This window comes from Genypterus blacodes, unplaced genomic scaffold (assembly GCF_046128005.1).
Source record: "Genypterus blacodes isolate CSIRO-AG114 ecotype Tasmania unplaced genomic scaffold, CSIRO-AGI_Gbla_v1 ptg000054l_1, whole genome shotgun sequence".
NCBI lineage: Eukaryota > Metazoa > Chordata > Actinopteri > Ophidiiformes > Ophidiidae > Genypterus > Genypterus blacodes.
This window is the reverse complement of record NW_027466866.1, coordinates 1,584,690-1,604,458: the sequence shown is the minus strand read 5'-3', so window position 1 is coordinate 1,604,458 and position 19,769 is coordinate 1,584,690. Positions and strand designations below refer to the sequence as shown.

The 19,769-nt window shown below is 40.4% G+C and overlaps 4 protein-coding genes across 4 annotated transcripts; all 4 read right to left on the bottom strand.

The window, feature by feature from the left end:
• Positions 1-4,462: 4,462 nt before the first annotated feature.
• Positions 4,463-7,417, bottom strand: LOC143001630 (hydroxylysine kinase-like). Its single transcript, XM_076151336.1, has 5 exons — positions 7,352-7,417; positions 6,662-6,970; positions 5,948-6,090; positions 5,331-5,511; positions 4,463-5,155 (listed from the first exon to the last, which is right to left on the bottom strand). The coding sequence occupies exons 2-5, from the start codon at positions 6,963-6,965 to the stop codon at positions 4,713-4,715; spliced, it is 1,071 nt and encodes a 356-aa protein (XP_076007451.1). The 5' UTR covers positions 6,966-6,970; positions 7,352-7,417; the 3' UTR covers positions 4,463-4,712.
• Positions 7,418-8,307: 890 nt separating this feature from the next.
• Positions 8,308-11,363, bottom strand: LOC143001625 (hydroxylysine kinase-like). Its single transcript, XM_076151329.1, has 5 exons — positions 11,298-11,363; positions 10,608-10,916; positions 9,941-10,083; positions 9,324-9,504; positions 8,308-9,148 (listed from the first exon to the last, which is right to left on the bottom strand). Exons 2-5 carry the CDS (start codon positions 10,909-10,911, stop codon positions 8,706-8,708), a joined length of 1,071 nt encoding a protein of 356 aa, XP_076007444.1. The 5' UTR covers positions 10,912-10,916; positions 11,298-11,363; the 3' UTR covers positions 8,308-8,705.
• An 890-nt stretch (positions 11,364-12,253) lies between these two features.
• LOC143001626 (hydroxylysine kinase-like) lies at positions 12,254-15,263 on the bottom strand. The gene is made up of 5 exons (XM_076151330.1): positions 15,198-15,263; positions 14,602-14,910; positions 13,887-14,029; positions 13,270-13,450; positions 12,254-13,094 (listed from the first exon to the last, which is right to left on the bottom strand). The coding sequence occupies exons 2-5, from the start codon at positions 14,903-14,905 to the stop codon at positions 12,652-12,654; spliced, it is 1,071 nt and encodes a 356-aa protein (XP_076007445.1). The 5' UTR covers positions 14,906-14,910; positions 15,198-15,263; the 3' UTR covers positions 12,254-12,651.
• An 890-nt stretch (positions 15,264-16,153) lies between these two features.
• On the bottom strand, positions 16,154-18,922 carry LOC143001582 (hydroxylysine kinase-like). The gene is made up of 6 exons (XM_076151231.1): positions 18,829-18,922; positions 18,650-18,724; positions 18,156-18,464; positions 17,423-17,436; positions 17,150-17,325; positions 16,154-16,999 (listed from the first exon to the last, which is right to left on the bottom strand). Exons 3-6 carry the CDS (start codon positions 18,457-18,459, stop codon positions 16,552-16,554), a joined length of 942 nt encoding a protein of 313 aa, XP_076007346.1. The 5' UTR covers positions 18,460-18,464; positions 18,650-18,724; positions 18,829-18,922; the 3' UTR covers positions 16,154-16,551.
• Positions 18,923-19,769: the final 847 nt, after the last annotated feature.

Genomic DNA, 19,769 nt, shown 5'->3' with positions numbered 1-19,769 from the left:
CTAACAACCGGAGAGGAGTCTTGTGCTAATTCTCCAGATGGACCAGTATTGGAGCAAGCAGATACAGTGAGACCTGGTGACTATTAAAAAGAAGAATTGGTCAATTCTTGTGGGAAGGCCACTATCAGGAACTGCTCACCACACCGACAGCAGTCAAAATGGCGGAAAGGATTTCCTGGTATACACCTATTTCACTGTAAAATAGTACCAGAACTAGGGAAAGATTAGACACACCGCTTTTCCTGGAGGTAGAGGCTGGCAACAAAGGGGGGTCTCCCTCATAGTGGGAACTTGTCTCAAACCCAGTGAAGAAACCAACGGCTGGACAGGAAATTAGGGTGTGAAAACAACCTAGGGAAAGGAAATGGAAAGACACAGACCTTGGCATCCCATCAGACTGCCAGGGTTGTGCGGGATCAGAGGCAGTATGTGTCTTCTCACGATAATAATCCTTCTAATAGTGGGACCTTTAATTTGGTATGAAACCCAGCTGTTAGAAGAAAGGACGGACAATAATAATATAACGACCATAACACCAATGATTGGACTCCTACATAGGGCCATAAGAGACTTTACAAGGAACCCAATTCCTAATCAAAGCCCAAGAAATTGACAGAACAATGTAAATCCCTTTCAGTATTGTTTCCCTCAGCAAAGAGAAGAGGCATCCCGTCGTCAGTGACAGCCTACAAAGGAAATTACACCTGCAAGACAAGAGACCAAAACCTACACAATTTCCCAGATGGTTGTTGTGTAACAACTTTAAACATCATCAACGATCAGGGGAACTATTTGGCTTTAACCAATAGAGGTTCGACAATTATACCGTCAAGGGCATCTCCGAGCAGTTTGCCCCGACATCACTAATGGCCTGGCAAAATGGAATGGCACTGGATATGTTATTAGCCAAAGAAGGAGGCAGGTGCAAAATGTTTGGAACTTTCTGTTGCACCTTAATCCCTCACAAATCATAGATGGCAGTATCACCGAGGCCCTGCAGGGATTGACATCACACTTGGGGGAGCTCGCAGAGAATTCAGGAATCAGCAACCCCTTCAGCCAGATGATGGAACGATGGTTTGGGAAATTGAGCGGACTCATCACTTCCATTCTAATCTCCATCTTTGTTGGCATCGCTGTTCTGGCAACCTGTGGATGTTGCTGCATTCCGTGCATACGGGGCCTTCTACAGAAACGCATAGACACTGCCATGACGAAAACCATGTATCAGCAGATCCAGGATGAAGATGATCTAGACCTTTTTTACCTCGGGGCCCAACCTTTCCAGTACAGAGGGGCCCGGGGCCCATTCAAATATTAACACTGAATTGATTATCTTACTCTTGATTTGATTTGTATTCAATAACTTTATGTAATCTACTAATAGTTTAACAGGCCTAAACCTTGTCAAATGACATGAACCATGTGCTTATCACAAAGATATTTATCTATTTTTCAAACATAAACCAGCACATACAACAACATGCCGAACAACAAAAAGGAGGGACTCATAAAAACTGATGAAAAAAACTGGACATGTGATCAAATTATGGGGTTGATAAAATAAATACATTGAAAATAATGTTTTTTTCTTAAATAAATAAACTGTATAAGTAAAAGTAAAGTGCAAATGAAAATTCAGCCTTCTAATCTGAAAATTAATTTAAAAGGTGCATGGCAGAGCCAGAACTTGCTCTTCATAACAGTGACAAATGAAAAATAACAGTTACAACTCAATTTTTTTACTTCTTACACAACTCAGACATGATTAGATCTAGTCTAGGTGGAATGGAGAAAAGGCAAACTCCAGTTGCCTCCAGTGTTGATCTGAGTCTGTTTCGGGCTTTGGTCTTAGTTGTGGCCAGCCTAATTAATTAATTAATTTAATTAATTAAACTGTTGTGCCACGGCACAACAGTCCAGGCGCAGCGTCACATTTCTTTAGAACACGGATCCAAAGTCTGGCTTCTTACCGGCTGCCTCTCCAGTGTTCATAGACGTGACAATTTCGCACATCATCCCAGTGTTCCTCGCGGCGTCGAGCGCGGTGTTTTTTTTAAAGTGTGTCCATTTCTTTTCGCCTGGTGAGACACCTGCCGCGGTCCCGCTACCTCGCGTGTATGACGTCACAGGGTTGAATGAATGAATGAATGAACAGCTGATCGGCCCTGATCTTGTCGTTTGTCTGTGAATCTCCACACCTCTTTTTTGTTGATTTTTCCCTTCAAGTGCACTTTCTTTTCTAAAATCCCCAAATAATTTCTAAAAGCCTGTTTGACGCTGCAACAACTGAGTCTCGTGGCTCTCACGGCCCACAGGTGCAAAACAGATTTTTTTTGGCGGCCCCATGGTTAAGAATCACTGATCTAGACGAGGTCATCGTGAATGATGCCTAGAGTGGGTGTTGAGACAACACCATTGAGTGAAATCGGACAATGACTTGTTTGAAGAAAATCTTAAGAAGAGTTAAACAACAATGACCTGATTGGTGAAACAGATGATGTACAAACAGAGGCGGACAGTAACGGAGTATATTGACTTGAGTACTGTACTTAAGTACACTTTTTAGGGATCTGTACTTTACTCGAGTATCATGTTGGGGGAGTACTTATGACTTTTACTCCACTACATTTGAAAGGCAAATATCGTACTTTTTACTCTGCTACATTTCTATCCATAACCATAAGTACTCGTTACTTTTTCTAAAAAAAATAAAAAAGCGGGGAAACCCTGTGGATTCAGTATTTTGTTGTTCCCTTCTCGAACGTGATTGGATTGTACAGGTGCCACTGGCAAGGACAGCCTATCAGCAATCCGGAGAATGTCGGGGACTTTTAGCTTCGGAAAAAACGGCTCGGAAAAACTACCTCAGATAATACTAGTCCCGTGCGAATACGACCCTGTAAAAATTTATGTATGTCCAAACGTAGTTTTTCACTGTTTCTCGTGCATGGAGGCATGAAGCCCTCGGTATCGTTGGCAGTCGAAATATAATAGCCTGGGGCAAAACCGAAGTGTTCTGGACATACGAACACCGATAAAAAAAAGATTGTCAAACTTATCAGAGGCTGAGACTACCACCACTGTTGATGGGTTATATTTGTCTTCATTAGTTATTATCAACTTGTCACACATAGGCTTAGGAATACTGTGTGTGTGTATGTGCGTGCACGCGTGTTGTCACACATACACACAAATTAGCTGCATTTTCTTTTTTCTTCTTGCACATAAACCCATTCATTCAAGCACAATTTTATTTTCAAAATTTGAACATTCTTCAAGGTATTAACATTAAAGATTCCATAAAAACTCCATCCAGAAGGTTTCTATAGGTAAAGGTAAGCACTGTGGCAGTAATAATACAATATTTAGAAAATGTACTCTTGATACTTAAGTACTTTTAAAAACAAGTACTTCAGTACTTTTACTTAAGTAAACATCTGACTGTAGTACTTTTACTTGTATTGGAGTCAAATTTAACAAGCCGTATCTGTACTTTTACTTAAATAATGAAGCTGTGTACTCTGTCCGCCTCTGTGTACAAAAACTGTTGTCAAAAAACTATGTATATATATGAAATGATTTACCTTTCTGGAAGTAAGATTATATTTTGTGACAATATCCCATGTAGTATAAACAGGAGGGAAATGCTAGAAAAAAGTTATACTATGGGATAATGTGAAATCCAGTACAGGAGGAAACAAGTAGTCTGACTAGAGACAATCTTATGATTGACTCAGACAGTGTGCACCAAGATGTTTCCTGCTGATATTGATAACTTGTGATTTACTCAGTTAGTGTGTCCTGTTGATATTGTTTAACAGATCAAGACTGTGAGTGACAGGGACAAAGTCCTCTGGCAACCATGTATAAGATGATGATTTGCGCTATTGAAAATCATTCAACCGCAATGACCACACATTGTAACTGACATGAGTCTTGCTCAACTTAATAAAATCACTGCTTAAGTCCAGCAGAAAGTTTACATCCAGGCTCAAGTTGCCAAAACGCAACTTCCGGTGTCCAATGTTTATAGTTTTTCAAAATAAATGTAGAATTCACTTCAGCTCTTTTTCATCATTATTGAGAGGTCACATCTTGTGTTTAAAGAAATGATGTGCAACTACGAGTTAATAGTGCTTGGGAACAACCTGGCCATGGCATAAATAAATAGCATGGCTTATATGGTTGTGGGTTTATCTTTCAGTATTTTGTGTAAGCCTAATACTAAAATTTATGATCAAATACATTACATAATTTAGGATGAAAACATTTAGGACAAGTGTGAGCAGTCACTGTTAGACCCATCGGTTCTAGATGTTTCTTTTTAAATCCACATTCTTGATTAAAAAATTAAAAACAGGTCCATTTTTGAGAGCTGATGAACTAAAAATGCCTTAGTTCTCCATTCTCAACCTTCTTTATTCTTCACCAGGTATTTTGAATTGCAGGACAAATTCAATATTGCACAAAATGTTGCTGATCCTTTTCTTTTTTGTTTCTGCTGTCATTAATTCTTGCGTGTTGATGTAAATTCTTTCATTAATCCCTCATATTAGTAAATTAATACCATGATACAAATGTGTTTTTTTCTGTTTATGTCTCATTTAAATTTACTGACTTAATTTGTTATATTTAGAACATCCTCTGAATTCATTTTAGAATACTTTATTGAATGTCTCCAGGTAATGAAAATCATAACACACCAATCATCACTTCCTGTCATAGTATTCAGCAGCACTGTGAAACCACACCCTCTCTACCTGCGTCTGTCCCAGCTCCCACAGGTGACGGAGTATGTGAATGCCTCTCTTGGATGTTATCGTCAGATACTCCTCATTTTCTGGCTGAAGTAAGACACTGTACCGTGCATAAACCGATGACTGGCAGAAGCGTGAGAGCACAAGCAGATAAAGGGCGTGTCTCTCTGCCTTGTTCAGCGGAAGGACACTCTCCCAGCCTGCTAGGACAGGTCCACCCACCTCTATGGGTTTAGGGTGTTCAATCATCAGGTACATGGTAATGATGGCTAAATCATAGATACAGTGCCCACTGCTCATGTCCCCAAAGTCAAGGATGCCAGAAATGGTGTAGCCATCATTCTCATCAGGTTGTACAAGCACATTGAGGTCGTTGAGGTCCCCATGATTAATGCCTAAGACAAAAAGGATTCACATGTATTAATAGAAACCAGACCATTGTGGAATAAGAGCATACATGCTCAACTTAGCCTTTGCTGCCTTTTTCTGGTGAACAACCGAACTGAATGCTTTTGTGCCTTCAAGTAACAGTATGTAGGAGAACTTGTAATGTGGAAACATCACACTCACTCTTGCGGAAACTAGCGCGTGCAGGGACCACAGAGGTTTTGTACCCTTGAATGACAGACTTCACAACCTCCTGGATAGGGTCTCCATCCATTAAGTAGATGTACTCTTCTAGCATGGGAACATTGGACATACTCCACTTGAATTCATCTCTCTGCAGCACGCTGAGTTCAGGGTGTTCCATCTGGTCAAGACAATGTTGTTAGGAAGGGAAGGCAGTAACAGAAAATGGAGGAAAAAAGGAAAAAGAAAGATTATTAAAGTCAACACCATCTGAACGACCATAGGAAAAGATTCTACAATGAAGAAAACAGGCAATTAAATGCAAAAACAAACTGTTGTGATCATTTTGATCCATATATTTTTTTCTAGAAATGTATCTTTGTATTAAAAGTATATATTAAAAAAATTAAGAAAATCTCTTAAATGCACTTTAAAAAAATATGAATATGTTATTGTATAATTCCAATGTATTCATCCTCTCCCCCCAGGTGTCCCGCTGTTTGCTTTGGTTTCTGTTTTCTTGCAGTTCATCGTCACTAAACAACTCTTTATATATTCCTCTGTAGATTAACTAGTTAGTGACTTAGTCATTTAGTTCTGTGATTTGACTCTTTTACCTCTTGAAGGACTTTGACCATCTTGGCTGCTGTCTTGCCAGTTTCATAAAGTAACTGTGGTGAGCAGGGGACCTTGGAAATGGTGATTCCAGGTAAATAAGTCAACAGCCGCACCAGGTACTTCTGACAGCCAAACCCACAGTCTGCAAACAGTAGAGGCATAATTCACATTAGAGACATGTCTTTGCCTGTCTTTGCCTGTCTTTGCCTGCACATCCTCCTCTTATATACCTGTTTCTGTAAAGCTTATGTCTGTGTGTGTGTGTGTGTGTGTGTGTGTGTGTGTGTGTGTGTGTGTGTGTGTGTGTGTGTCTGTCTGTGTCTGTGTCTGTGTCTGTGTCTGTGTCTGTCTGTGTGTGTGTGTGTGTGTGTGTGTGTGTGTGTGTGTGTGTGTGTGTGTGTGTGTCGAACTGATTTAATGAGCCATTCGCAGTTTCACTGTACCGGTGTGTGTGTGTGTGTGTGTGTGTGTGTGTGTGTGTGTGTATATATATAGTTTAGTCTACACTCATGTGGTACGTTTCTTGACCATGTAGGCTGTTCTCACTCTGTATATTTGCGGGAAAAAATTCCTTTAAAGTAATTCTGCATCAATAAAGCAATGCTGCACTGGCCTATTTGATCAGTTTCTTTCCACCATAAAATTAGCCATTTCAACTGAATCAGTCTTTTCACCCCTCAAACCTGAACATGACTGTTCAATTAGCCTCCTACCAATGTCTTCAAGGCTCATGAGTTGTCCTGTGGTGGTGGGCAGGACTGTTTGGACAGGAAACCCATGCTGGTGAAGGATGGCCATGGCGTGTGTCTGCACCTGAATCAGAGCAGGATTCTTACTGTCTTCTATATTTATGATCTTCAGGATGTAGTCACCACCCTCAGTGACTGATAAGTGGAAGTTCTGGTCATCATAGCTGGGCAGATGGCGAATCACTGACGGCGTTAGCTTGTAGAGCTTCATGACCATCTCAGACACCTGAGAGTGGCTGAGATTGGGTTTGGCACTTGTCTTATTCATCTGTGCTGCAGGACAAGAACATAGCATCAGGAAACAATACTGCATGAGGTATTTAGGGTTAAAGAGAAAAATATATATCATAGCATCCAAGCATGATCTTTACAGTTAAATCAGCCGCAGTGACATTGTGAGCAGCTGCTACGACACAACAAGCTGCAAGCATCACTGAGTAACACAGGAAACCCTGATCTACGCATACTTTTTCTCACACAGGAATGATATTACGCTCCTCTCTGTTTGTTTGGTTACATTTGGACAAGCGGTACACAGTAATAAGCTCCGTCAGTTGATACATGAGTGGCCCGAATCTGTGAATGTCCACGCATCGCTCTTGGGAAAATGTTTGGCTGTAATAAACGGCATTGAAATTTGAATCGATGTCTTACCTGCAGACGGACAAAGTAGTAAAATCACTGCGGAAGTCCGGCAGAAAGTTCACATCAACGCTCAAGTTGCCACAATGCAACTTCCGGTGTTCGATGTTTTCAGTTATCCAAAATAAATATGGAATTCCCTTCAGCTCTTTTTCATAATTTTTGAGAGGTCACATCTTGTGTTGAAAGAAATAACGTGCAATTACGAGTTAATAGTGCGTGGGAACGAGAAACATTACTCCTTGCCACGGCATAAATAAATAGCGTGGCTTATATGGTTGTGGGTTTATCTTTCAGTATTTTGTGTAAGACTTATATTAAAATGTATGATCAAATACATTACGTAATTTAAGATGAATACATATGGGACAAGTGTGAGCGGTCACTGTTAGACCCATCGATTGTAGATTATTCTTTTTAAATCCACACTCTTAATAACAAAATTAAAAACAGGTCCTCAACCTTCTTTATTCTTCACCAGGTATTTTGGATTGCAGGACAGATTTAATATTGCACGATATTTTGTTGATTCTTTTCTTTTTGTGTTTTTTGCTCTCATTATTTATTGCGTGTTGATGTAAATTCATTAATCCCTCAAATTAGTAAACTAATACCATGATACAAATCTTTTTTTTTCCTGTTTGTGTCTCATATAAATTTACTGACTTGATTTGTTATATTTAGAACATCCTCTGAATTCATTTTAGAATACTTAATTGAATGTCTCCAGGCAATGAAAATCATAACACATTGCTCACTTCCTGTCACAGTATTGAGAAGCACTGTGAAACCACACCCTCTCTACCTGCGTCCGTCCCAGCTCCCACAGGTGACGGAGTATGTGAATGCCTCTCTTGGATGTTATCGTCAGATACTCCTCATTTTCTCATAAAGATTATTTATAATATTAAAACATCAACTCAATTCATTTATTTATTTATTTTGCAATTTGTTTTTATTGAAGCAAACATTGTACATGACATTGCACATACAGTTGTAGGGTATTTCAGAGATCATTTTTTATATAGAAAGCGGTGAAAGAGGAGGGAGAGAGAAAGAGAGAAGGAAGGAAGGTTGTATTATCACTACTATTGTTGTGAAACTTTATACATAGACCCTGAGGTAGAGAACAAGTAGATTGGAATTGCAATGATGTCATAGGGTTTTCATTTTTGCAATTCATTTATTTAATTGCATAGTTCGAGGTAACTTATAACACAATGCTCACCTCCTGTCACGGTATTGAGCAGTACTCAAAGACATAAAGACTGGACAACTTCTGATTGGCCACCTGGTGGATTGGCTAATGGTGGGTGTGGTTCTGGCTAGAATGTGTTGTGATTCTAGGTAAATCATTACACACCGCTCACTTTCTGTCACAGTATTGATCAGCACTCTGAAACCACACCCTCTCTACCTGCGTCTGTCCCAGCTCCCACAGGTGACGGAGTATGTAGAAGCCTCTCTTGGATGTTATCATCAGATACTCTTCATTTTCTGGCTGCAGTAAGACACTGTACCGTGCATAAACCAATGACTGGCAGAAGCGTGAGAGCACCAGCAGATAAAGGGCGTGTCTCTCTGCCTTGTTCAGCGGAAGGACACTCTCCCAGCCTGCTAGGACAGGTCCACCCACCTCTATGGGTTTAGGGTGTTCAATCATCAGGTACATGATAATGATGGCTAAATCATAGATACAGTGCCCACTGCTCATTTCCGCAAAGTCAAGGATGCCAGAAATGGTGTAGCCATCATTCTCATCAGGTTGTACAAGCACATTGAGGTCGTTGAGGTCCCCATGATTAATGCCTAAGACAAAAAGGATTCACATGTATTAATAGAAACCAGACCATTGTGGAATAAGAGCATACATGCTCAACTTAGCCTTTGCTGCCTTTTTCTGGTGAACAACCGAACTGAATGCTTTTGTGCCTTCAAGTAACAGTATGTAGGAGAACTTGTAATGTGGAAACATCACACTCACTCTTGCGGAAACTGGTGCGTGCAGGGACCACAGAGGTTTTGTACCCTTGAATGACAGACTTCACAACCTCCTGGATAGGGTCTCCATCCATTAAGTAGATGTACTCTTCTAGCATGGGAACATTCGACATACTCCACTTGAATTCATCTCTCTGCAGCACGCTGAGTTCAGGGTGTTCCATCTGGTCAAGACAATGTTGTTAGGAAGAGAAGGCAGTAACAGAAAATGGAGGAAAAAAGGAAAAAGAAAGATTATTACAGTCAACACCATTTGAACGACCATAGGAAAAGATTCTACAATGAAGAAAACAGGCAATTAAAGGCGAAAACAAACTGTTGTGATCATTTTGATCCATATATTTTTTTCTAGAAATGTATCTTTGTATTAAAAGTATATATAAAAAAAAATAAGAAAATCTCTTAAATGCACTTTAAAAAAATCTGAATATGTTATTGTATAATTCCAATGTATTCATCCTCTCCCCCCAGGTGTCCCGCTGTTTGCTTTGGTTTCTGTTTTCTTGCAGTTCATCGTCACTAAACAACTCTTTATATATTCCTCTGTAGATTAACTAGTAAGTGACTTAGTCATTTAGTTCTGTGATTTGACTCTTTTACCTCTTGAAGGACTTTGACCATCTTGGCTGCTGTCTTGCCAGTTTCATAAAGTAACTGTGGTGAGCAGGGGACCTTGGAAATGGTGATTCCAGGTAAATAAGTCAACAGCCGCACCAGGTACTTCTGACAGCCAAACCCACAGTCTGCAAACAGTAGAGGCATAATTCACATTAGAGACATGTCTTTGCCTGTCTTTGCCTGTCTTTGCCTGCACATCCTCCTCTTATATACCTGTTTCTGTAAAGCTTATGTCTGTGTGTGTGTGTGTGTGTGTGTGTGTGTGTGTGTGTGTGTGTGTGTGTGTCTGTCTGTGTCTGTGTCTGTGTCTGTGTCTGTGTGTGTGTGTGTGTGTGTGTGTGTGTGTGTGTTCGAACTGATTTAATGAGCCATTCGCAGTTTCACTGTACCGGTGTGTGTGTGTGTGTGTGTGCGTGCGTGTGTATATATAGTTTAGTCTACACTCATGTGGTACGTTTCTTGACCATGTAGGCTGTTCTCACTCTGTATATTTGCGGGAAAAAATTCCTTTAAAGTAATTCTGCATCAATAAAGCAATGCTGCACTGGCCTATTTGATCAGTTTCTTTCCACCATTAAATTAGCCATTTCAACTGAATCAGTCTTTTCACCCCTCAAACCTGAACATGACTGTTCAATTAGCCTCCTACCAATGTCTTCAAGGCTCATGAGTTGTCCTGTGGTGGTGGGCAGGACTGTTTGGACAGGAAACCCATGCTGGTGAAGGATGGCCATGTGCTGTGTCTGCACCTGAATCAGAGCAGGATTCTTACTGTCTTCTATATTTATGATCTTCAGGATGTAGTCACCACCCTCAGTGACTGATAAGTGGAAGTTCTGGTCATCATAGCTGGGCAGATGGCGAATCACTGACGGCGTTAGCTTGTAGAGCTTCATGACCATCTCAGACACCTGCGAGTGGCTGAGATTGGGTTTGGCACTTGTCTTATTCATCTGTGCTGCAGGACAAGAACATAGCATCAGGAAACAATACTGCATGAGGTATTTAGGGTTAAAGAGAAAAATATATATCATAGCATCCAAGCATGATCTTTACAGTTAAATCAGCCGCAGTGACATTGTGAGCAGCTGCTACGACACAACAAGCTGCAAGCATCACTGAGTAACACAGGAAACCCTGATCTACGCATACTTTTTCTCACACAGGAATGATATTACGCTCCTCTCTGTTTGTTTGGTTACATTTGGACAAGCGGTACACAGTAATAAGCTCCGTCAGTTGATACATGAGTGGCCCGAATCTGTGAATGTCCACGCATCGCTCTTGGGAAAATGTTTGGCTGTAATAAACGGCATTGAAATTTGAATCGATGTCTTACCTGCAGACGGACAAAGTAGTAAAATCACTGCGGAAGTCCGGCAGAAAGTTCACATCAACGCTCAAGTTGCCACAATGCAACTTCCGGTGTTCGATGTTTTCAGTTATCCAAAATAAATATAGAATTCCCTTCAGCTCTTTTTCATAATTTTTGAGAGGTCACATCTTGTGTTGAAAGAAATAACGTGCAATTACGAGTTAATAGTGCGTGGGAACGAGAAACATTACTCCTTGCCACGGCATAAATAAATAGCGTGGCTTATATGGTTGTGGGTTTATCTTTCAGTATTTTGTGTAAGACTTATATTAAAATGTATGATCAAATACATTACGTAATTTAAGATGAATACATATGGGACAAGTGTGAGCGGTCACTGTTAGACCCATCGATTGTAGATTATTCTTTTTAAATCCACACTCTTAATAACAAAATTAAAAACAGGTCCTCAACCTTCTTTATTCTTCACCAGGTATTTTGGATTGCAGGACAGATTTAATATTGCACGATATTTTGTTGATTCTTTTCTTTTTGTGTTTTTTGCTCTCATTATTTATTGCGTGTTGATGTAAATTCATTAATCCCTCAAATTAGTAAACTAATACCATGATACAAATCTTTTTTTTTCCTGTTTATGTCTCATATAAATTTACTGACTTGATTTGTTATATTTAGAACATCCTCTGAATTCATTTTAGAATACTTAATTGAATGTCTCCAGGCAATGAAAATCATAACACATTGCTCACTTCCTGTCACAGTATTGAGAAGCACTGTGACACCACACCCTCTCTACCTGCGTCCGTCCCAGCTCCCACAGGTGACGGAGTATGTGAATGCCTCTCTTGGATGTTATCGTCAGATACTCCTCATTTTCTCATAAAGATTATTTATAATATTAAAACATCAACTCAATTCATTTATTTATTTATTTTGCAATTTGTTTTTATTGAAGCAAACATTGTACATGACATTGCACATACAGTTGTAGGGTATTTCAGAGATCATTTTTTATATAGAAAGCGGTGAAAGAGGAGGGAGAGAGAAAGAGAGAAGGAAGGAAGGTTGTATTATCACTACTATTGTTGTGAAACTTTATACATAGACCCTGAGGTAGAGAACAAGTAGATTGGAATTGCAATGATGTCATAGGGTTTTCATTTTTGCAATTCATTTATTTAATTGCATAGTTCGAGGTAACTTATAACACAATGCTCACCTCCTGTCACGGTATTGAGCAGTACTCAAAGACATAAAGACTGGACAACTTCTGATTGGCCACCTGGTGGATTGGCTAATGGTGGGTGTGGTTCTGGCTAGAATGTGTTGTGATTCTAGGTAAATCATTACACACCGCTCACTTTCTGTCACAGTATTGATCAGCACTCTGAAACCACACCCTCTCTACCTGCGTCTGTCCCAGCTCCCACAGGTGACGGAGTATGTAGAAGCCTCTCTTGGATGTTATCATCAGATACTCTTCATTTTCTGGCTGCAGTAAGACACTGTACCGTGCATAAACCAATGACTGGCAGAAGCGTGAGAGCACCAGCAGATAAAGGGCGTGTCTCTCTGCCTTGTTCAGCGGAAGGACACTCTCCCAGCCTGCTAGGACAGGTCCACCCACCTCTATGGGTTTAGGGTGTTCAATCATCAGGTACATGATAATGATGGCTAAATCATAGATACAGTGCCCACTGCTCATTTCCGCAAAGTCAAGGATGCCAGAAATGGTGTAGCCATCATTCTCATCAGGTTGTACAAGCACATTGAGGTCGTTGAGGTCCCCATGATTAATGCCTAAGACAAAAAGGATTCACATGTATTAATAGAAACCAGACCATTGTGGAATAAGAGCATACATGCTCAACTTAGCCTTTGCTGCCTTTTTCTGGTGAACAACCGAACTGAATGCTTTTGTGCCTTCAAGTAACAGTATGTAGGAGAACTTGTAATGTGGAAACATCACACTCACTCTTGCGGAAACTGGTGCGTGCAGGGACCACAGAGGTTTTGTACCCTTGAATGACAGACTTCACAACCTCCTGGATAGGGTCTCCATCCATTAAGTAGATGTACTCTTCTAGCATGGGAACATTCGACATACTCCACTTGAATTCATCTCTCTGCAGCACGCTGAGTTCAGGGTGTTCCATCTGGTCAAGACAATGTTGTTAGGAAGAGAAGGCAGTAACAGAAAATGGAGGAAAAAAGGAAAAAGAAAGATTATTACAGTCAACACCATTTGAACGACCATAGGAAAAGATTCTACAATGAAGAAAACAGGCAATTAAAGGCGAAAACAAACTGTTGTGATCATTTTGATCCATATATTTTTTTCTAGAAATGTATCTTTGTATTAAAAGTATATATAAAAAAAAATAAGAAAATCTCTTAAATGCACTTTAAAAAAATCTGAATATGTTATTGTATAATTCCAATGTATTCATCCTCTCCCCCCAGGTGTCCCGCTGTTTGCTTTGGTTTCTGTTTTCTTGCAGTTCATCGTCACTAAACAACTCTTTATATATTACTCTGTAGATTAACTAGTAAGTGACTTAGTCATTTAGTTCTGTGATTTGACTCTTTTACCTCTTGAAGGACTTTGACCATCTTGGCTGCTGTCTTGCCAGTTTCATAAAGTAACTGTGGTGAGCAGGGGACCTTGGAAATGGTGATTCCAGGTAAATAAGTCAACAGCCGCACCAGGTACTTCTGACAGCCAAACCCACAGTCTGCAAACAGTAGAGGCATAATTCACATTAGAGACATGTCTTTGCCTGTCTTTGCCTGTCTTTGCCTGCACATCCTCCTCTTATATACCTGTTTCTGTAAAGCTTATGTCTGTGTGTGTGTGTGTGTGTGTGTGTGCGTGCGTGTGTGTGTGTGTGTGTGTGTGTGTGTGTCTGTCTGTGTCTGTGTCTGTCTGTGTGTGTGTGTGTGTGTGTGTGTGTGTGTGTGTGTGTGTGTGTGTGTGTGTGTGTTCGAACTGATTTAATGAGCCATTCGCAGTTTCACTGTACCGGTGTGTGTGTGTGTGTGTGTGTGTGTGTGTGTGTGTGTGTGTGTGCGTGCGTGTGTATATATAGTTTAGTCTACACTCATGTGGTACGTTTCTTGACCATGTAGGCTGTTCTCACTCTGTATATTTGCGGGAAAAAATTCCTTTAAAGTAATTCTGCATCAATAAAGCAATGCTGCACTGGCCTATTTGATCAGTTTCTTTCCACCATTAAATTAGCCATTTCAACTGAATCAGTCTTTTCACCCCTCAAACCTGAACATGACTGTTCAATTAGCCTCCTACCAATGTCTTCAAGGCTCATGAGTTGTCCTGTGGTGGTGGGCAGGACTGTTTGGACAGGAAACCCATGCTGGTGAAGGATGGCCATGTGCTGTGTCTGCACCTGAATCAGAGCAGGATTCTTACTGTCTTCTATATTTATGATCTTCAGGATGTAGTCACCACCCTCAGTGACTGATAAGTGGAAGTTCTGGTCATCATAGCTGGGCAGATGGCGAATCACTGACGGCGTTAGCTTGTAGAGCTTCATGACCATCTCAGACACCTGCGAGTGGCTGAGATTGGGTTTGGCACTTGTCTTATTCATCTGTGCTGCAGGACAAGAACATAGCATCAGGAAACAATACTGCATGAGGTATTTAGGGTTAAAGAGAAAAATATATATCATAGCATCCAAGCATGATCTTTACAGTTAAATCAGCCGCAGTGACATTGTGAGCAGCTGCTACGACATAACAAGCTGCAAGCATCACTGAGTAACACAGGAAACCCTGATCTACGCATACTTTTTCTCACACAGGAATGATATTACGCTCCTCTCTGTTTGTTTGGTTACATTTGGACAAGCGGTACACAGTAATAAGCTCCGTCAGACGGACCTGCAGACGGACAAAGTAGTAAAATCACTGCGGAAGTCCGGCAGAAAGTTCACATCAACGCTCAAGTTGCCACAATGCAACTTCCGGTGTTCGATGTTTTCAGTTATCCAAAATAAATATGGAATTCCCTTCAGCTCTTTTTCATAATTTTTGAGAGGTCACATCTTGTGTTGAAAGAAATAACGTGCAATTACGAGTTAATAGTGCGTGGGAACGAGAAACATTACTCCTTGCCACGGCATAAATAAATAGCGTGGCTTATATGGTTGTGGGTTTATCTTTCAGTATTTTGTGTAAGACTTATATTAAAATGTATGATCAAATACATTACGTAATTTAAGATGAATACATATGGGACAAGTGTGAGCGGTCACTGTTAGACCCATCGATTGTAGATTATTCTTTTTAAATCCACACTCTTAATAACAAAATTAAAAACAGGTCCTCAACCTTCTTTATTCTTCACCAGGTATTTTGGATTGCAGGACAGATTTAATATTGCACGATATTTTGTTGATTCTTTTCTTTTTGTGTTTTTTGCTCTCATTATTTATTGCGTGTTGATGTAAATTCATTAATCCCTCAAATTAGTAAACTAATACCATGATACAAATCTTTTTTTTTCCTGTTTGTGTCTCATATAAATTTACTGACTTGATTTGTTATATTTAGAACATCCTCTGAATTCATTTTAGAATACTTAATTGAATGTCTCCAGGCAATGAAAATCATAACACATTGCTCACTTCCTGTCACAGTATTGAGAAGCACTGTGAAACCACACCCTCTCTACCTGCGTCCGTCCCAGCTCCCACAGGTGACGGAGTATGTGAATGCCTCTCTTGGATGTTATCGTCAGATACTCCTCATTTTCTCATAAAGATTATTTATAATATTAAAACATCAACTCAATTCATTTATTTATTTATTTTGCAATTTGTTTTTATTGAAGCAAACATTGTACATGACATTGCACATACAGTTGTAGGGTATTTCAGAGATCATTTTTTATATAGAAAGCGGTGAAAGAGGAGGGAGAGAGAAAGAGAGAAGGAAGGAAGGTTGTATTATCACTACTATTGTTGTGAAACTTTATACATAGACCCTGAGGTAGAGAACAAGTAGATTGGAATTGCAATGATGTCATAGGGTTTTCATTTTTGCAATTCATTTATTTAATTGCATAGTTCGAGGTAACTTATAACACAATGCTCACCTCCTGTCACGGTATTGAGCAGTACTCAAAGACATAAAGACTGGACAACTTCTGATTGGCCACCTGGTGGATTGGCTAATGGTGGGTGTGGTTCTGGCTAGAATGTGTTGTGATTCTAGGTAAATCATTACACACCGCTCACTTTCTGTCACAGTATTGATCAGCACTCTGAAACCACACCCTCTCTACCTGCGTCTGTCCCAGCTCCCACAGGTGACGGAGTATGTAGAAGCCTCTCTTGGATGTTATCATCAGATACTCTTCATTTTCTGGCTGCAGTAAGACACTGTACCGTGCATAAACCAATGACTGGCAGAAGCGTGAGAGCACCAGCAGATAAAGGGTGTGTCTCTCTGCCTTGTTCAGCGGAAGGACACTCTCCCAGCCTGCTAGGACAGGTCCACCCACCTCTATGGGCTTAGGGTGTTCAATCATCAGGTACATGATAGTGATGGCTAAATCATAGACACAGTGTCCACTGCTCATGCCCCCAAAGTCAAGGATGCCAGAAATTTTGTAGCCATCATTCTCATCAGGTTGTACAAGCACATTGAGGTCGTTGAGGTCCCCATGATTAATGCCTAAGAAAAAAGGGATTCACAAATATGGATAGAAACCAGACCATTGTGGAATAATAACAAACATGCTTAGCTTAGCCTTTGCTGCCTTTTGCTGGTGGACAACCGAACTGAATGCTTTTGTGCCTTCAAGTAACAGAATGTAGGAGAACTTGTAGTGAAAACTAGCGCGTGCAGGGACCACAGAGGTTTTGTACCCTTGAATGACAGACTTCATAACCTCCTGGATAGGGTCTCCATCCATTAAGTAGATGTACTCTTCTAGCATGGGAACATTCGACATACTCCACTTGAATTCATCTCTCTGCAGCACGCTGAGTTCAGGGTGTTCCATCTGGTCCAAACAATGTTGTTAGGAAGGTAGGCAGAAGCAGAAAATGGAGGAAAAAAGGAAAAAGAAAGATGATTTAAGTCAACACCATTTGAACGACCATAGGAAAAGATTCTACAATGAAGAAAACAGGCAATTAAATGCAAAAACAAACTGTTGTGATCATTTTGATCCATATATTTTTTTCTAGAAATGTATCTTTGTATTAAAATTCTATTAAGAAAATCTCCTAAATGCACTTTTAAAAAAATCTGAATTTGTTATTGTATAATTCCAATGTATTCATCCTCTCCCCCCAGGTGTTTCTGTTCCCTTGCAGTTCATCGTCACTAAATAACTCTTTATATATTCCTATGTAGATTAACTAGTTAGTGACTTAGTCATGTAGTTCATTTAACTTGTATATTTTTTATTGATGATTTTTTTTTTAGTTCTCTATTAGAGACATGTCTTTGCCTGTCAAGTTAGTGTGTGTGTGTGTGTGTGTGTGTGTGTGTGTGTGTGTGTGTGTGTCTGTCTGTGTGCGTGTGTGTGTGTCTGTTCTCACGTGTGCGCGTGTGCGTGTGTGCGTGTGCATGTGTGTGTGTGTGTGTGTCTGTGTGTGTGTGTGTGTGTGTGTGTGTGTGTAGTGTAGCCTACACTCATATAGTACGTTTCTTGACCATGGAGGCTGTTCTCACTCTGTATGTTTGCGGGAAAAACTCAATCAATAAAGCACTGCTGCACTGGCCTATTTGATCAGTTTCTTTCAACTTTATAAAATTTCGCCATTTAACTGAATCAAGTCTTTTCACCCCTCAAACCTTAACATAATTGTTTAATCAGGCTCCTACCAATGTCTTCAAGGCTCATGAGTTGTCCTGTGGTGGTGGGCAGGACTGTTTGGACAGGAAGTCCATTCTGGTGAAGGATGGTCATTGCGTGTGTCTGCACCTGAATCAGAGCAGGATTCTTACTGTCTTCTATATTTATGATCTTCAGGATGTAGTCACCACCCTCAGTGACTGATAAGTGGAAGTTCTGGTCATCATAGCTGGGTAGATCGCGAATTACTGACGGCGTCAGTTTGTAGAGCTTCATGACCATCTCAGACACCTGAGAGTGGCTGAGAATGAGTTTGGCACTTGTCTTATTCATCTGTGCTGCAGGAAAAGAACATAGCATCAGAAAACAATGAAACAATACTGCATGAGGTATTTAGGTTAAAAGAGAAAATGAAAATATTACAGCATCCTTCATGATCCTAACAGTTAAATCATTGTCCCGTTTCACAAGTCTGGGCGAATTTTAGTTACAATCAACATGGACTCCTTATTAGAATACAAACCGTTTATGCTGAGGCAGGAGACATCAGACAAACCCTCTCTCTCTCTCTCTCTCTCTCTCTCTCTCTCTTTCTCAGCTGGCAACAAGTCGAGAAACAGATACTGAATTAAAATGTTTGAATCCACTCCTGTTCTCTTGGTTAACTTTGTGGGTAATTGCCAATATGAATCACTGGCCTACCTGCTGATGTGCTACGTAATAAAATGATTTCTTCAGTCCAGTAGGCTGATTGGTGGGTGTTGTTCTGGCTGTCTTGAAATGTTCTATAAATCCAGGTGACTCATAACACATCGCTCACTTCCAGTCTGTCCAGTTCTGAGGAGCATTCTGAAACCACACCTCCTCTATCGCTTTTCCTTCAACAGTCACTGCAGTGTGAATAGTTAGCAACACTTGGTATGATCCCTACCACTGAGATTTTTGGTCCACCTGGAGTCCTAACCAGTACCTAACGCACCTGCAGGTCTTGATATAGCGCCACAGCAGAGCAGTCCATACACAGATCTTTGAGGTACCCCTTTAGACAAACATACATATAAGCCACACAACTGGAAGAACACAACTATTAGCACACAATATGACAAAAAATTGACCATACTTTAGTAATCTCAGTGTTGCCCAATGCCACATTTCTCATTTTAATAATAACCCATCATATATATTGAATCGTATTCAGCAAGAGCTCGACACATGATTCGACTGAGACATGCCGACTGACTGACCTGACTGCAGTTCACTTCAGATCTCTGTCTTGTATGGAATATGGAATTCAGAGAACACAGGGATTCATAAAGGCTTTTTAACATCATCTTATATTTGGATTATCACAGTGTCACATCATCTCTTCTGTGTAATGAGTCATCTTGTTAACTACGAGATGTACAGGAGAGAAAATGTACTAAAGGTCTCATAGCAAATGAAGAGCTCATGTCATATTCCCATTGAAAGACAAGTGCCTGAGGGTGTTTGCATTTGTGGTTGGTTGTATACAAGGGTGCGGCAGTAGCTCACTTCATAGGGAACCGGTTTGGGTCGCCTGTTTGAGTCCCGTTTGGACCAAGATAGTGAACTGGCTGGTGCGTTGCCAGTTTGCCTCCAGGGCACTGCTGTGGTGCCCTTGA

Coding starts and splice junctions, on each gene's coding strand:
- LOC143001630 (XM_076151336.1), bottom strand. CDS start 6,965: ATGAATAAGACAAGTGCCAAACCCAATCTCAGCCACTCTCAGGTGTCT. Junction 6,091..6,661: donor CATGAGCCTTGAAGACATTG/GTAGGAGGCTAA, acceptor TACTGTTTGCAG/ACTGTGGGTTTGGCTGTCAG. Junction 5,512..5,947: donor TGGTCAAAGTCCTTCAAGAG/GTAAAAGAGTCA, acceptor TGTCTTGACCAG/ATGGAACACCCTGAACTCAG.
- LOC143001625 (XM_076151329.1), bottom strand. CDS start 10,911: ATGAATAAGACAAGTGCCAAACCCAATCTCAGCCACTCGCAGGTGTCT. Junction 10,084..10,607: donor CATGAGCCTTGAAGACATTG/GTAGGAGGCTAA, acceptor TACTGTTTGCAG/ACTGTGGGTTTGGCTGTCAG. Junction 9,149..9,323: donor ACGCACCAGTTTCCGCAAGA/GTGAGTGTGATG, acceptor TTTTTGTCTTAG/GCATTAATCATGGGGACCTC.
- LOC143001626 (XM_076151330.1), bottom strand. CDS start 14,905: ATGAATAAGACAAGTGCCAAACCCAATCTCAGCCACTCGCAGGTGTCT. Junction 14,030..14,601: donor CATGAGCCTTGAAGACATTG/GTAGGAGGCTAA, acceptor TACTGTTTGCAG/ACTGTGGGTTTGGCTGTCAG. Junction 13,451..13,886: donor TGGTCAAAGTCCTTCAAGAG/GTAAAAGAGTCA, acceptor TGTCTTGACCAG/ATGGAACACCCTGAACTCAG.
- LOC143001582 (XM_076151231.1), bottom strand. CDS start 18,459: ATGAATAAGACAAGTGCCAAACTCATTCTCAGCCACTCTCAGGTGTCT. Junction 17,000..17,149: donor CCTGCACGCGCTAGTTTTCA/CTACAAGTTCTC, acceptor AATCCCTTTTTT/CTTAGGCATTAATCATGGGG.